The 19147-nt window shown below is 54.2% G+C and overlaps 1 protein-coding gene across 1 annotated transcript in view; it reads left to right on the plus strand.

Moving 5' to 3' along the window:
- Positions 1 to 19147, plus strand: part of LOC144612353 (CREB-regulated transcription coactivator 2-like) — a 30943-nt gene that overhangs the window by 3894 nt on the left and 7902 nt on the right. The window contains exons 2-9 of the mRNA XM_078431928.1: positions 1326 to 1436; positions 3018 to 3119; positions 4469 to 4530; positions 5100 to 5171; positions 5693 to 5796; positions 6429 to 6464; positions 16050 to 16132; positions 17560 to 17630. Of these exons, the coding sequence (XP_078288054.1) occupies positions 1326 to 1436; positions 3018 to 3119; positions 4469 to 4530; positions 5100 to 5171; positions 5693 to 5796; positions 6429 to 6464; positions 16050 to 16132; positions 17560 to 17630 (641 nt within the window). The remainder of the gene's footprint in view (positions 1 to 1325; positions 1437 to 3017; positions 3120 to 4468; positions 4531 to 5099; positions 5172 to 5692; positions 5797 to 6428; positions 6465 to 16049; positions 16133 to 17559; positions 17631 to 19147) is intronic.

Below are 19147 nucleotides of genomic sequence, written 5' to 3' on the forward strand. Positions count from 1 at the left end.
TATGTGTGTTGTGTGTGTGTTTGCTTGTGCCTCTGTGTGTGTGTGTGTGTGTGCACCTGTGTGTTAGTGTGTGTGTCTGTGTGCGTATATATGTGTGTGTTCGCCTGTGCCTCTGTGTGTGTGTGTGTGTGTTCTCCTGTGTGTTAGTGTGTCTGTGTGCGTATATGTGTGTGTGTTCACCTATGCCTCTGTGTGTGTGTGTGTGTGTGTGCACCTGTGTGTTAGTGTGTGTCTGCGTATATGTGTGTGTGTTTGCTTGTGCCTCTGTGTGTGTCTGTGTGTTACTGTGTGTGTCTGTGCGCGTATATGTGTGTGTGTTCTCCTGTGCCTCTGTGTGTGTGTGTGTGTCTGTGTGCGTATATGTGTGTGTGTTCGCCTGTGCCTCTGTGTGTGTGTGTCTGTGTGCGTATATGTGTGTGTGTGTTCTCCTGTGCTGTGTGTGCACCTGTGTGTTAGTGTGTGTCTGCGTATATGTGTGTGTGTGTGCACCTATGTGTTAGTGTGTGTGTCAGTGTTCTCCTGTGCCTGTGTGTGTGTGTGTGTGCGTATACGTGTGTGCTTTCGCCTGTGCCTCTGTGTGTGTGTGTGTGTGCGTATATGTGTGTGTGTTCGCCTGTGTCTCTGTGTGTGTGTGTGCACCTGTGTGTTAGTGTGTGTGTCTGTGTGCGTATATGTGTGTGTGTGTGTTCGCCTGTGCCTCTGTGTGTGTGTGTGTGCACCTGTGTGTTAGTGTGTGTATATGTGTGTGTGTGTTCGCCTGTGCCTCTGTGTGTGTGTCTGTGCGTATATGTGTGTGTGTGTTCGCCTGTGTGTGTGTGTGTTCGCCTGTGTGTTAGTGTGTGTGTGTCTGTGTGTGTATATGTGTGTGTGTGTTCGCCTGTGCCTCTGTGTGTGTGTGTGTGTGTGCACCTGTGTGTTAGTGTGTGTGTCTGTGCGTATATGTGTTCGCCTGTGCCTCTGTGTGTGTGTGCACCTGTGTGTTAGTGTGTGTGTGTCTGTGTGCGTATATGTGTGTGTGTGTGTTTGCTTGTGCCTCTGTCTGTGTGTGTGCGCACCTGTGTGTTAGTGTGTGTGTGTCTGTGCGTATATGTGTTCGCCTGTGCCTCTGTGTGTGTGTGTGTGTGTGTGTGTGTGCACCTGTGTGTTAGTGTGTGTGTGTCTGTGCGTATATGTGTGTGTGTGTTTGCTTGTGCCTCTGTCTGTGTGTGTGCGCCTGTGTGTGTGTGTGTGTGTGCGTATATGTGTGTGTTCGCCTGTGCCTCTGTGTGTGTGTGTGTGTGTGCGTGCCCACCCAGGTTAACGCTGTGAATCTCTCCTGCCCCCAGTTACAGGGCCAGAAGGTCCAACAGCTACGTTTGTCGCAGACGCGGGGGCAGTACTACGGTGGCTCTCTGCCCAACGTTAACGCCATCTCCAGCTACGCCGCCGACTTCCAGGTAACGCGCGGTTCAGCGCCCGTCCCCAGTGTCCCAAGCAAAGATAGCCCCGCTCGACCCTAACAACCGTAGTACGTCACGGCGGCCATTTTAGTAGGCAGAAACGTGCAGAATCATTTAAAAAGAAAAATAACAAAGATCTGTGAATTGATAGATGAGATATATTCTCCAATTCACTGGATGGGTTTAAGAGAGAGTTAGATAGAGCTCTAGGGGGTAGTGGAATCAAGGGGTATGGGGAGAAGGCAGGCACGGGGTAATGATTGTGGATGATCAGCCATGATCACAATGAATGGCGGTGCGTACAGGCTAGAAGGGCCGAATGTGGGGAGGGTGGGGAGCGTATGTGGCAGCGGGGGGTGGGGAGGGGAGGGTATGGGGGGGTGGGGAGGGTATGTGGGAGGGGTGGGGAGAGGGCAGGGAAAAAAAAAATAATAACAAACATCTGTGAATTGATGGATGAGATATATTCTCCAATTCACTGGATGGGTTTAAGAGAAATTCAGATAGAGCTCTAGGGTCTGGTGGAATCAAGGGATATGGGGAGAAGGCAGGCACGGGTTACTGATTGTGGATGATCAGCCATGATCACAGTGAATGGTGGTGCGTACAGGCTAGAAGGGCCGAATGTGGGGAGGGGAGGGTATTGGGGGGTGGGGAGGGGAGGGTGGGGAGGGGTGGGGAGAGGGCAGGGGTTGTGGGGAGTGGGTGTGTGTGGGTGGGTTGTTTGAGCTGGTGAACCCGGAGGGGGGGGGGTGCCCGGGCAGATCCCAAAGATACTAGAGGAACAAGATGGACCACTCGACCCTAAAAACCGTGGTACGTCACGGCGCCATTTTAGTAGGCAGAAACGTGCAGAAACATTTAAAAAGAAAAATAACAAAGATCTGTGAATTGATGGATGAGATATATTCTGCATTTTAATGGTATCATCACACACACTGTTCCCCCACAACGCTGATTACACTGAGAGGCCGAGTGAACGGCGGGTTTCGCTTACTAAAATGGCGGATTTTTGCTTACTAAAATGGCGGACGTCACGCTCCTTTGGGTACTACACTTCAGTACAGGCAATTTCGACGGAGTGGTCCATCCTGCTCCTCTAGTATCTTTGATCCCAAGTGTCCCCAGCGCGCGTAGGATAGTGTTAGTTAATTTAGAGATACAGCGCGGAAACAGGCCCTTCGGCCCACCGGGTCCGTGCCGACCAGCGATCCCCGCGCACTAACACTACCCCACACACACACACACACACTGGGGACAATTTACACTCACACCAAGCCCATTAACCTACACGTCTTTGGAGTGTGGGAGGAAACCGGAGCACCCGGAGAAAACCCACGCAGGTCACGGGGAGAACGTACAGTGGTCAGGCTCGAACCCGGGTCTCTGGCGCTGTAAGGCAGCAACTCCACCGCCGTGCCGGACGTTAGAGTGCGGGGATCGCTGGTCGGCGCGGACTCGGTGGGCCGAAGGGCCTGTTTCCGTGCTGAGGGGGGTTTGTGGTCGGTGGTGGGGAGGGGGAGGGGGAGGGGGGGGGATCGAGGCTGCCATTGACACTCTGTCTGACGTCACCCGCAGGATCCCTTCAGCTCGGGGCTGGACTCAAACCGAGGGACGAGGCACCACGGGCTGGTGGAGAGGGTGCAGATCGCACGCCTGACCTCCCCCCACCGACGGCAGATATCCTTTCACAGTCGGCCTTCAGTGCAGGAAGGGACTGCAGGCGCTGCCTTAAACCAGAGACAGACACAACGTGCTGGGGGGGACTCGGGGGTCCGGCAGCGTCTCTGGAGGGAAGGAATGGGGTGCGTTGCGAAGGGTCCCGAACCGAAACGTCATCCCTCTCCTCACCCACCCCGCCACCTTCAGCCTTCGTACGGACACGCAGGCAAACACACGCACACACACACTCACACTCACACACGCACATATTCTCACACACACTCACTTACACACACTCTCTCTCTCACACATACTCACATACTCTCACACACATACTCTCACACACATACTCACTCTCTCTCACACACACACACACTCACATACTCACACACTCACTCTCTCTTACACACTCACTCTCTCACACACACTCTCACACACATACTCGCCCTCTCACACACACACACACTCACACACACATACTCTCTCACACACACTCACACACTCACTCACACTCTCTCTCTTACACACACACACACACACTCTCACACTCACACACTCACTTACTCTCACTCTCTCACACACACACACGCTCACACACACACTCACACACTCACTCTCTCTTACATACACACACTCTCACACACACATACTCTCACACACACACACACACTCACACACATACTCACACTCTCACACACACACACACACACATACTCACACACTCACACACACTCACTTACTCTCACTCACACACATACGCGCACACTCTCTCACACACACACACATACTCACACACACACGCTCACACACACACACTCACATACTCATACTCTCTCACACACACAGGGTCACACACACACACACACACATTCATACTTTCACTCACACACATTCACACTCACACTTGCACACTCACACAATCACTCATTCACTTGCTCATTCACTCACTCGCACTCACACACACACACACACACACACACACAGGGTCACACACACAGAAACATGCTGGGAGACACACATGCGCACACACACGCACGCGGTCACATGCATTCACACACGGACACACACGCACTGAAACACACAGGAACAATCACAGAGGGAGACATACACACACACAGGAAGACACACAGTCGCAAGCACACACACACACACACACATGGATGCACGCATGCATACAGACCCCTTGTGTTTGACGAGTCGTGCCGACTCCCCTCTCCCCAAGCCGCTCTCCCGTCTCCCCACGCCCCTGATCCTGACTCACCCGGGCGGTGTCATGTGTCTGTGCTTTCCTCCCCCCCGCTCCGGGTTTCTGCTGCTCCCAACGCTGGGAGCTGATCTCCGTGAGTTCCTTGACTTGTGGCCCCCACGTGGACAGCTCACCGTACAGCTCTGCCTACCTCCCACTCCCCCCTGACAGCAGCTGGAGAAGGTAAAGGCACCCACACCCACCCCACCCTCACCCCATCCTTAACCATGCCCAGCAACACGGGCACGTCATCTCTCTGCTCTCTCTCTCTGTGTCTCCGTCTCTCTGTCTCTCTCTCTCCCCGTCTCTCTCTCCCCCCGTCTCACTCTCTCCCCGTCTCTCTCTCTCCCCGTCTCTCTCTCTCCCCGTCTCTCTCTCTCTCCCCGTCTCTCTCTCTCTCCCCGTCTCTCTCTCCCTCTCTCTCTCTCCGTCTCTCTCTCTCCGTCTCTCTCTCTCCGTCTCTCTCTCTCCGTCTCTCTCTCTCCGTCTCTCTCTCCCCGTCTCTCTCTCTCCCTCTCTCTCTCCCCGTCTCTCTCTCCCCGTCTCTCTCTCCCCGTCTCTCTCTCTCTCTCTCTCTCTCTCTCCCCGTCTCTCTCTCCCCGTCACTCTCTCTCCGTCTCTCTCTCTCCGTCTCTCTCCCCGTCTCTCTCTCACCGTCTCTCTCTCTTGTCTCTCTCTCTTGTCACTCTCTCTTGACTCTCTCTCCCCCCCCCCCTCTGACCTGCGTTGACCCTCCCCCCCTCTCTCTGCAGGAACGCTCTACCCTGGTGCAACTTCCCCGCGGAGAAGGGAAACCGCTTCGGCCTGATGTCGGCCCTCAGCCGGTGAGTTTACTGCCTCCGAACCCCCTGCCCCTGAGCCCCGTGCCCTGCCCTGCCCCCGTGCCCTGCAGTCTGAACTGTGCCAGTGCCAGAGCTGGTACACCCCTACCTCCCCCCCATCATTGCCTGTCCCCCCCTCCACTAAACCCCCTCCCTCCATCCCTCTCCACCGTCCCTCATTCCCCTCTCCCTCATTCCCCTCTCCCTCATTCCCCTCTCCCTCCATTTCTCCCTCCCTCCATTCCCCTCTCCCGCCATTCCCCTCTCCCTCCCCAACCACTTCCCTCATCCTGTTCCCCCCTCCACTCATCCACTGTCCCCTCCCCTCATCCCCCCTCTCCCCATCCCCCCTCTCCCCATCGCCCTCTCCCTCTCCTACCCCCTAGTCCTTCGCTTCCCTCCCCTCTTCTCCTGCCCCCCTGTGGGTCTCTGACTGACACACTCTCTCCCACTGCCTCTCTCTGCCTCCCTCCCTCTCTCTCTCTCTCCCCCCTCTCTCTCTCTCTCTGCCTCTCTCCGTACAGGACCAACTCGGACTCTGCGCTGCACACCAGCGTGACCCACCCCAGCGCGGCAGCCCCCTTCCCCAGCGCCGGGCCCACCCCCCTGGGGCAGAGCAAGAAGAGCGGTGAGTATCTGCTGGGGAGGGAAGGGGAATGTCCCGTCACACACACCCCACACACACACACATGCACACTCACACAGACGCAACCTCCATTAGGCGGCATCCGGACCTACAGCGTCCGGGCCTACAGCAGGCCTCGGGCCTACAGTGTCCGTCCGGGCCTACACGGTCCAGGCCTACAGCAGCCCCCGGGCCTACACCATCCGGGCTTACAGCAGCCCCCGGGCCTACACTGTCTGGGCCTACAGCAGACCCTGGGCCTACAGCGTCCGGGCCTACAGCAGCCCCCGGGCCTACATCGTCCGGGCCTACAGCAGACCCTGGGCCTACAGCGTCCGGGCCTACAGCAGACCCTGGGCCTACAGTGTCCGTGCCTACAGTGTCCGGGCCTACAGGTACAATTTAGCCCAATATACGGGGTATATTACCCTGTATAAACCAATTTAGCCCAATATACGGGATGTCCTGGCTAATACGGGACAGTTGGCAACCCTATTCTGTCCCAGGGTTAAATAAGTTGATGCAGGGGAGTGGAGCTAGCTGGATGAGGAGCGATGGAACATTTGGGGGCCTTTCCTGAGGTGTGCAACATTATAATACCATTTCACTGCAGTTTGCCATTTTGTTTTGTGCAGGTTTGATGGATGGAGACTTGGACAGTCTGGGTAAAGGTGAGTGTATGAGAAAGGTTAGCGGCTTGTAATCCTAACAGAAACACCCCCCACACCCCCCCTCTCTCCTCCTAGAATCATAGAGTGATACAGTGTGGGAACAGGCCCTTCGGCCCAACTCGCCCACACCGGCCAACATGTCCCATCTACACTAGTCCCACCTGCCCACACCGGCCAACATGCCCCATCTACACTAGTCCCACCTGCCCACACCGGCCAACATGCCCCATCTACACTAGTCCCACCTGCCCACACCGGCCAACATGCCCCATCTACACTAGTCCCACCTTTGTCCACACCGACCAACATGCCCCATCTACACTAGTCCCACCTGCCCACACCGACCAACATGCCCCATCTACACTAGTCCCACCTGCCCGCGTTTGGTCCATATCCCTCCAAACCTGTCCTATCCATGTACCTGTCCAACTGTTGCTTAAACGATGGGATAGTCCCAGCCTCAACTACCTGCTCCGGCAGCTCGTTCCATACACCCACCACCCTCTGTGTGGAAAAGTTAACCCTCAGATTCCTGAACGTGTAAAGACTTTTGGACGGGTGCATGGATAGGAGAGGTAAGGTCATAAGTAATAGGGGCAGAATTAGGCCATTCGGCCCATCAAGTCCACTCCGCCATTCAATCATGGCTGATCTATCTGTCCCTCCCAACCCCATTCTCCTGCCTTCTCCTCGTAACCCCTGACACCCGCACTGATGAAAAATCTATCTACATATCTCTACTTCAATGATATCCTTCAACTTGGCCTCCACCGCCGTCTGTGGCAAAGAATCCCACAGATTCACCGCCCTCTGACTAAAGAAACTCCTCCTCGTCTCCTTCCTAAAGGAACGCCCTTTAATTCTGAGGCCGTGCCCTCTGGTCCTTGACTCTCCCACTAGTGGAAACCTCTCCACATCCTCTCTATCTCTATCTAGGCCTAAGGGTGAATTTGCAGCTCCAGCTGTTGTATTCGATGCTTCAAAAAGGCAGCCGGCATCGTCAGAGACCCACACCACCCTGGCCACACTCTCACTGACCCACACTACACTGACCCACACCACCCTGGCCACACTCTCACTGATCCACACTACACTGACCCACACTCTCACTGACCCACACTCTCACTGACTCACACTCTCACTGACCCACACTCTCACTGACCCACACTCTCACTGATCCACACTACACTGACCCACACTCTCACTGACCCACACTCTCACTGACCCACACTCTCACTGACCCACACTCTCACTGACCCACACTCTCACTGACCCACACCACCCTGACCACACTCTCACTGATCCACACCACCCTGGCCACACTCTCACTGACCCACACTCTCACTGACCCACACCACCCTGGCCACACTCTCACTGATCCACACCACCCTGACCCACACTCTCACTGACCCACACCACCCTGACCACACTCTCACTGACCCACACCACCCTGGCCACACTCTCACTGACCCACACCACCCTGACCCACACCACCCTGACCACACTCTCACTAACCCACACCACCCTGACCACACTCTCACTGACCCACACCACCCTGGCCACACTCTCACTGACCCACACTCTCACTGACCCACACCACCCTGGCCACACTCTCACTGACCCACACTCTCACTGACCAACACTCTCACTGACCCACACCACCCTGGCCACACTCTCACTGACCCACACCACCCTGGCCACACTCTCACTAACCCACTCCACCCTGGCCACACTCTCACTGACCCACACCACCCTGGCCACACTCTCACTGACCCACACTCTCACTGACCCACACCACCCTGGCCACACTCTCACTGACCCACACTCTCACTGACCCACACCACCCTGGCCACACTCTCACTGACCCACACCACCCTGGCCACACTCTCACTAACCCACTCCACCCTGGCCACACTCTCACTGACCCACACCGCCCTGGCCACACTCTCACTGACCCACACCACCCTGGCCACACTCTCACTAACCCACACCACCCTGGCCACACTCTCACTAACCCACACCACCCTGGCCACACTCTCACTGACCCACACTCTCACTGACCCACACTACCCTGACCCACACTCTCACTGACCCACACTCTCACTGACCCACACCACCCTGACCCACACTCTCACTGACCCACACTCACTGACCCACACTCTCACTGACCCACACCACCCTGACCCACACTCTCACTGACCCACACCACCCTGACCCACACCACCCTGACCCACACTCTCACTGACCCACACCACCCTGACCCACACCACCCTGACCACACTCTCACTGACCCACACTCTCACTGACCCACACCACCCTGACCCACACCACCCTGACCCACACCACCCTGACCCACACCACCCTGACCCACACCACCCTGACCCACACTCTCTCTGACCCACACCACCCTGACCCACACCACCCTGACCACACTCTCACTGACCCACACTCTCACTGACCCACACTCTCACTGACCCACACTACCCTGACCCACACTCTCACTGACCCACACTCTCACTGACCCACACCACCCTGACCCACACTCTCACTGACCCACACTCTCACTGACCTACACCACCCTGACCCACACTACCCTGACCCACACTCTCACTGACCCACACTCTCACAGACCCACACTCTCACTAACCCACACTCTCACTGACCCACACCACCCTGACCACACTCTCACTGACCCACACCACCCTGACCCACACTCTCACTGACACGCACTCTCACTGACCCACACTCTCACTGACCCACACCACCCTGACCACACTCTCACTGACCCACACTATCTGACCCACACTCTCACTGACCCACACTCTCACTGACCCACACCACCCTGACCACACTCTCACTGACCCACACTCTCTGACCCACACTCTCACTGACCCACACCACCCTGACCCACACCACCCTGACCCACACTCTCACTGACCCACACTCTCACTGACCCACATCACCCTGACCCACACTCTCACTGACCCACACTCTCACTGACCCACACTCTCACTGACCCACACTCTCACTGACCCACACCACCCTGGCCACACTCTCACTGACCCACACCACCCTGGCCACACTCTCACTGACCCACACTCTCACTGACCCACACCACCCTGACCCACACCACCCTGGCCACACTCTCACTGACCCACACTCTCACTGACCCACACCACCCTGACCCACACTCTCACTGACCCACACTCTCACTGATCCACACCACCCTGACCCACACCACCCTGACCCACACTCTCACTGACCAACACTCACTGACCCACACCACCCTGACCCACACCACCCTGACCCACACCACCCTGACCCACACCACCCTGACCCACACCACCCTGACCACACTCTCCCTGACCCACACTCTCACTGACCCACACTCTCACTGACCCACACCACCCTGACCCACACTCTCACTGACCCACACTCTCACTGACCCACACCACCCTGACCCACACCACCCTGACCCACACTCTCACTGACCAACACTCACTGACCCACACCACCCTGACCCACACCACCCTGACCCACACCACCCTGACCCACACCACCCTGACCCACACCACCCTGACCACACTCTCCCTGACCCACACTCTCACTGACCCACACTCTCACTGACCCACACCACCCTGACCCACACTCTCACTGACCCACACTCTCACTGACCCACACCACCCTGACCACACTCTCACTGACCCACACCACCCTGACCCACACTCTCACTGACCCACACTCACTGACCCACACTCTCACTGACCCACACCACCCTGACCCACACCACCCTGACCCACATTCTCACTGACCCACACTCTCACTGACCCACACCACCCTGAGCACACTCTCACTGACCCACACTCTCACTGACCCACACCACCCTGACCCACACTACCCTGACCCACACTCTCACTGACCCACACTCTCACTGACCCACACCACCCTGACCCACACTCTCACTGACCCACACTCTCACTGACCCACACTCTCACTGACCCACACCACCCTGGCCACACTCTCACTGACCCACACCACCCTGGCCACACTCTCACTGACCCACACTCTCACTGATCCACACCACCCTGACCCACACTCTCACTGACCCACACTCTCACTGACCCACACCACCCTGACCCACACTCTCACTGTCCCACACTCTCACTGACCCACACCACCCTGACCACACTCTCACTGACCCACACCACCCTGACCCACACTCTCACTGACCCACACTCTCACTGACCCACACTCTCACTGACCCACACTCTCACTGACCCACACCTCCCTTACCCACACTCTCTGACCCACACTCTCACTGACCCACACCACCCTGACCCACACTCTCTCTGACCCACACCACCCTGACCCACACTCTCACTGACCCACACCACCCTGACCCACACTCACTGACCCACACTCTCACTGACCCACACCACCCTGACCCACACCACCCTGACCCACATTCTCACTGACCCACACTCTCACTGACCCACACCACCCTGAGCACACTCTCACTGACCCACACTCTCACTGACCCACACCACCCTGACCCACACTACCCTGACCCACACTCTCACTGACCCACACTCTCACTGACCCACACCACCCTGACCCACACTCTCACTGACCCACACTCTCACTGACCCACACTCTCACTGACCCACACCACCCTGGCCACACTCTCACTGACCCACACCACCCTGGCCACACTCTCACTGACCCACACTCTCACTGATCCACACCACCCTGACCCACACTCTCACTGACCCACACTCTCACTGACCCACACCACCCTGACCCACACTCTCACTGTCCCACACTCTCACTGACCCACACCACCCTGACCACACTCTCACTGACCCACACCACCCTGACCCACACTCTCACTGACCCACACTCTCACTGACCCACACTCTCACTGACCCACACTCTCACTGACCCACACCTCCCTTACCCACACTCTCTGACCCACACTCTCACTGACCCACACCACCCTGACCCACACTCTCTCTGACCCACACCACCCTGACCCACACTCTCACTGACCCACACCACCCTGACCCACACTCTCACTGACCAACACTCACTGACCCACACTCTCACTGACCCACACTCTCCCTGACCCACACTCTCACTGACCCACACTCTCACTGACCCACACTCTCACTGACCCACACCACCCTGACCCACACTCTCACTGACCCACACCACCCTGACCCACACTCTCACTGACCAACACTCACTGACCCACACTCTCACTGACCCACACTCTCCCTGACCCACACCACCCTGACCCACACTCTCCCTGACCCACACCACCCTGACCCACACTCTCCCTGACCCACACCACCCTGACCCACACTCTCACTGACCCACACCACCCTGACCACACTCACCCTGACCCACACTCTCACTGACCCACACCACCCTGACCCACACTCTCACTGACCCACACCACCCTGACCACACTCTCACTGACCCACACCACCCTGACCCACACTCTCACTGACCCACACTCTCTGACCCACACTCTCACTGACCCACACCACCCTGACCCACACCACCCTGACCCACACTCTCACTGACCCACACTCTCACTGACCCACACCACCCTGACCCACACTCTCACTGACCCACACTCTCACTGACCCACACCACCCTGACCCACACCACCCTGACCCACACTCTCACTGACCCACTCTCTCACTGACCCACACTCTCACTGACCCACACTCTCACTGACCCACACCACCCTGGCCACACTCTCACTGACCCACACTCTCACTGATCCACACCACCCTGACCCACACTCTCACTGACCCACACCACCCTGACCCACACTCTCACTGACCCACACTCTCACTGACCCACACCACCCTGACCACACTCTCACTGACCCACACCACCCTGACCCACACTCTCACTGACCCACACTCTCACTGACCCACACTCTCACTGACCCACACCACCCTGACCCACACCACCCTGACCCACACTCTCTGACCCACACTCTCACTGACCCACACCACCCTGACCCACACTCTCTCTGACCCACACCACCCTGACCCACACTCTCACTGACCCACACCACCCTGACCCACACTCTCACTGACCAACACTCACTGACCCACACTCTCACTGACCCACACTCTCCCTGACCCACACTCTCACTGACCCACACTACCCTGACCCACACTCTCACTGACCCACACCACCCTGACCCACACTCTCCCTGACCCACACCACCCTGACCACACTCACCCTGACCCACACCACCCTGGCCACACTCTCCCTGACCCACACTCTCCCTGACCCACACCACCCTGACCACACTCACCCTGACCCACGCTCTCACTGACCCACACTCTCACTGACCCACACCACCCTGACCCACACTCTCACTGACCCACACCACCCTGGCCACACTCTCACTGACCCACACTCGCACTGACCCACACTCTCCCTGACCCACACTCTCACTGACCCACACTCTCACTGACCCACACTCTCACTGACCCACACTCTCACTGACCCACACTCTCACTGACCCACACCACCCTGACCCACACTCTCACTGACCCACACCACCCTGGCCCACACTCTCACTGACCCACACTCTCACTGACCCACACCACCCTGACCCACACTCTCACTGACCCACACTCTCACTGACCCACACTCTCACTGACCCACACCACCCTGACCCACACTCTCACTGACCCACACCACCCTGACCCACACTCTCACTGACCCACACCACCCTGACCCACACTCTCACTGACCCACACTCTCACTGACCCACACTCTCACTGACCCACACCACCCTGACCCACACTCTCACTGACCCACACCACCCTGACCCACACTCTCACTGACCCACACCACCCTGACCCACACTCTCACTGACCCACACTCTCACTGACCCACACTCTCACTGACCCACACCACCCTGGCCACACTCTCACTGACCCACACTCTCACTGACCCACACCACCCTGGCCACACTCTCACTGACCCACACTCTCCCTGACCCACACTCTCACTGACCCACACTCTCCCTGACCCACACTCTCACTGACCCACACTCTCACTGACCCACACTCTCCCTGACCCACACTCTCACTGACCCACACTCTCACTGACCCACACCACCCTGACCCACACTCTCACTGACCCACACCACCCTGACCCACACTCTCACTGACCCACACTCTCAGTGACCCACACCACCCTGACCCACACTCTCACTGACCCACACTCTCACTGACCCACACTCTCACTGACCCACACCACCCTGACCCACACTCTCACTGACCCACACCACCCTGACCCACACTCTCACTGACCCACACCACCCTGACCCACACTCTCACTGACCCACACTCTCACTGACCCACACTCTCACTGACCCACACCACCCTGACCCACACCACCCTGACCCACACTCTCACTGACCCACACCACCCTGACCCACACTCTCACTGACCCACACCACCCTGACCCACACTCTCACTGACCCACACTCTCACTGACCCACACTCTCACTGACCCACACCACCCTGGCCACACTCTCACTGACCCACACTCTCACTGACCAACACCACCCTGGCCACACTCTCACTGACCCACACTCTCCCTGACCCACACTCTCACTGACCCACACTCTCCCTGACCCACACTCTCACTGACCCACACTCTCACTGACCCACACTCTCCCTGACCCACACTCTCACTGACCCACACTCTCACTGACCCACACCACCCTGACCCACACTCTCACTGACCCACACCACCCTGACCCACACTCTCACTGACCCACACTCTCAGTGACCCACACCACCCTGACCACACTCTCACTGACCCACACCACCCTGACCCACACTCTCACTGACCCACACTCTCTGACCCACACTCTCACTGACCCACACCACCCTGGCCACACTCTCACTGACCCACACCACCCTGACCCACACTCTCACTGACCCACACCACCCTGGCCACACCACCCTGACCACACTCTCACTGACCCACACCACCCTGACCCACACTCTCCCTGACCCACACTCTCCCTGACCCACACTCTCCCTGACCCACACTCTCACTGACCCACACTCTCACTGACCCACACTCTCACTGACCCACACTCTCACTGACCCACACCACCCTGACCCACACTCTCACTGACCCACACTCTCACTGACCCACACTCTCACTGACCCACACTCTTACTGACCCACACTCTTACTGACCCACACTCTCCCTGACCCACACCACCCTGACCACACTCTCACTGACCCACACTCTCACTGACCCACACCACCCTGACCCACACCACCCTGACCCACACCACCCTGACCCACACTCTCACTGACCCACACTCTCACTGACCCACACTCTCACTGACCCACACCACCCTGACCCACACCACCCTGACCCACACCACCCTGACCCACACTCTCCCTGACCCACACTCTCCCTGACCCACACTCTCCCTGACCCACACTCTCACCTCACCACTGCCATCGGGAAGAAGGTGCAGGAGCCTGAAAACTGTAACGTCCAGGTTCAGGAACAGCTTCTTCCCCACAGTGACCAGGCTATTGTTATTGTTATTGTTATTGTTTTGTTATTGTTATTATTATTATTTTTTAATTTCATCATCACTATTTATTTATTTATTTATTTATCTAATTTTTTAATGTTTATTATAGTTTTAATTTTATTATATTATTTTTATTTTTAAAATTAATTTATTTTATTTTTTATTTATTTCTTTTTTAAAAAGCCTTTAATTTTTTATTTTTTTTATTTTGTTTTTTGTTGATTTTTGTAACCCCTTCATTCTTATTTATTGATTTATTATTTTTAAATTTTATTTTAATTTGTTATTATTTTTTATCATTTTTATTTTTAATTTTAATTTTAATTTATTATTATTATTATTAAAAAAATTCTATTATTATTTTTATTTTTTACAATTGTTTTGATTATTATTTTTAATTTTAATTTTTAATTATTATTGTTATTTATTACAATTATTTTTATTTATTATTATTTTTATTGTTTATTATTATTTTTATTTATTACATTAGTTTTTATTTATTATTATTTAAAAAATATATATTATTATTATTTTTATTTGTTATTATTATGATTATTATGATAATGATTATTTTATTATTTATTGTTATTATTATTATTGTTGTTATTATTTATTATTATTATTAATTATTATTATTTATTATTCTTTAAATTATTATTATTATTTATTATTATTATTATATATTATTCCTTAAATTAGAATTATTATTGTTATTATTTTTAAAATTATTATTATGATTATTATTATTTATTATTATTGTTATTATTATTATTTATTATTATTATTATTATTATTATTATAATAATAATAATTATTATTATTATAATTATTATTATTATTATTATTATAATTATTATTATGATTATTATTATGATGATTATTATTCTATGTTTCCATATTGTGTTGTGCTGCTGTGAGTAACAATGTCCTTGTCCTATGTGGGCCACTCTTGACTCTTACCTTGACTCTTGGCCTTACAGCATTCTCCTACTCTGTCTTGCCCATGGACAACCTTCATGATGAGGACAAGTCGCTGTCCAAAGTTCTGTGGGACACCCAGAAGGTGAGACCGGTAACCGGTCACGGTGGCGCGGCGGTAGAGTTGCTGCCTTACAGCGAATGCAGCGCCGGAGACCCGGGTTCCATCCCGTCCGTACGTTCTCCCCGTGACCTGCGTGGGTTTTCCCTGCGAGATCTTCGGTTTCCTCCCACGCTCCCAAGACGTGCCGGTTTGTGGGTTAGGAAAAAAACTGCAGATGATGCTGGTTTCAATCGAATGGTAGACACAAAATGCTGGAGTAACTCAGCGGGTCAGGCAGCATCTCGGGAGAGAATAACTCAGCGGGTCAGGCAGCATCTCGGGAGAGAAGGAATGTGTGACGTTTCGGGTCGAGACCCTTCTTCAGACTGATGTAATGGGTGACGTTTCAGGTTGAGACCCTCCTTCAGTCTGAAGAAGGGTCTCGACCCGAAACGTCACCCATTCCTTCTCTCCAGAGATGCTGCCTGACCCGCTGAGTTACTCCAGCATTTTGTGTCTAACCCAGCCTTGTAGGTTAATTGGCTTGGTAAATGTAAAAATTGTCCCTAGTGGGTGTAGGATAGTGTTAGTGTGCAGGGATCGCTGGTCGGTGCGGACCCGGTGGGACGAAGGGCCTGTTTCCGCCCTATATATCTTTAAACTAAAACTAAACTAAACTGGATACCGTGATCTTTTGTAGTTTTGGAAACAGGCCCTTCGGCCCACCGACCATCCAGTGCCCATTCATACACTAGTCAAGTCAATTTTATTTGTATAGCACATTTAAACACAACCCACGTTGACCAAAGTGCTGTACATCAGTTCAGGTACTAAAAAAGAACACACAATAGCTCACAAACCTAACAACACATACATAAACAGTTTACAGCACCCCCTCAGAGGGCCTCAAATGCTAGGGAATAGGAGTAGGTTTTGAGTTCCATGTTATCCCAAATCTGCAGTTTGAGGAGCATCCTCCCCTCCAAGACCATCTCCGGGCGGTCACGGTGGCGCAGCGGTAGAGTTGCCGCCTTACAGCGAATGCAGCGCCGGAGACCCGGGTTCCATCCCGACCGCGGGCACCGTCTGTACGGAGTTTGTACGTTCTCCCCGTGACCTGCGTGGGTTTTCTCCGAGACCTTCGGTTTCCTCCCGCACTCCAAAGACGTGCGGGTTTTGTAGGTTAATAAATGTAAATTGTCCCTAGTGGGATAGTATGAGTGTGCGGGAATCGCTGGTTGGCGCGGACTCGGTGGGCCGAAGGGCCTGTTTCCGCGCTGTATCTCTAAACTAGACTAAACTAAATCCAACGGAGCCAGCCTTCCTGATGAGTTCCCAAACCGTGCTGCGACACTTCCCGATAAACTGTTTGGGCGCATCTGTAGAAGTTGGTGAGAGTTGCTGGGCACCGTGAAGCTTGAGATACGTCCGTCTAGTGAAAAAACTGACCGTCCTCTGTTGGTTTTCAGGTCCAGAGCGGCGTGTCCCGACCAAAGTCCTGTGAAGTGCCGGGCATTAGGCAAGTGGCAAGTGAAGGATGGTGTGTGTGTGTGACAGGGCGGTGTAGAGGGAGCGTCACTGTGTGTGTGTGTGTGTGTGTGTGTGTGTGTGTGTGTGTGTGACGGGGCGGTGTAGAGGGAGCGTCACTGTGTGTGTGTGTGTGTGTGTGTGACGGGGCGGTGTAGAGGGAGGTTCACTGTGTGTGTGTGACGGGGCGGTGTAGAGGGAGCGTCACTGTGTGTGTGTGACGGGAGGTGTAGAGGGAGGTTCACTGTGTGTGTGGGGTGTGTGTGTGTGGGGTGGGGTGTGTGTGTGTGTGTCCCCGCTGAGTTACTCTGTGTGTGTGTCACTCTGTGTGTGTGTGTGTCACTCTGTGTGTGTGTGTGTCACTCTGTGTGTGTGTGTGTGTGTCACTCTGTGTGTGTGTGTCACTCTGTGTGTGTGTGTCACTCTGTGTGTCTCACTCTGTGTGTGTGTGTGTGTCACTCTGTGTGCCTCACTCTGTGTGTGTGTGTGTGTCACTGTGTCTCACTCTGTGTGTGTGTGTGTCACTGTGTGTGTGTGTGTGTGTCACTCTGTGTGTGTGTCACTCTGTGTGTGTCACTCTGTGTGTGTGTGTGCGTGTCTCACTGTGTGTGTGTGTATCACTGTGTGTCACTGTGTGTGTGTGTCTGTGTCTCACTGTGTGTGTCACTCTGTGTGTATGTGTCTCTGTGTGTGTGTCTCACTCTGTGTGTGTGTGTCACTCTGTGTGTGTGTGTCACTGTGTGTATGTGTGTGTGTGTCACTCTGTGTGTGTGTGTGTGTGTCACTCTGTGTGTGTGTGTGTCACTGTGTGTGTGTGTGTGTGTCACTCTGTGTGTGTGTGTCGCTAAGTTGGGGGGTAGTGTGAATTGTGAGGAAGATGCAATAAGGTTGCAGGGTGACTTGGACAGGTTGTGTGAGTGGGCGGATACATGGCAGATGCAGTTTAATGTAGATAAGTGTGAGGTTATTCACTTTGGAAGTAAGAATAGAAAGGCAGATTATTATCTGAATGGTGTCAAGTTAGGAGGAGGGGGAGTTCAACGAGATCTGGGTGTCCTAGTGCATCAGTCAATGAAAGGAAGCATGCAGGTACAGCAGGCAGTGAAAAAAGCCAATGGAATGTTGGCCTTCATAACAAGAGGAGTTGAGTATAGGAGCAAAGAGGTCCTTCTACAGTTGTACCGGGCCCTGGTGAGACCGCACCTGGAGTACTGTGTGCAGTTTTGGTCTCCAAATTTGAGGAAGGATATTCTTGTTATTGAGGGCGTGCAGCGTAGGTTCACCAGGTTAATTCCCGGAATGGCGGGACTGTCGTATGTTGAAAGGCTGGAGCGATTGGGCTTGTATACACTGGAATTTAGAAGGATGAGGGGGGTTCTTATTGAAACATATAAGATAATTAGGGGATTGGACACATTAGAGGCAGGAAACATGTTCCCAATGTTGGGGGAGTCCAGAACAAGGGGCCACAGTTTAAGAATAAGGGGTCGGCCATTTAGAACGGAGATGAGGAAGAACTTTTTCAGTCAG

This window comes from Rhinoraja longicauda, chromosome 44 (assembly GCF_053455715.1).
Source record: "Rhinoraja longicauda isolate Sanriku21f chromosome 44, sRhiLon1.1, whole genome shotgun sequence".
Taxonomy (NCBI): Eukaryota; Metazoa; Chordata; class Chondrichthyes; order Rajiformes; family Arhynchobatidae; genus Rhinoraja; species Rhinoraja longicauda.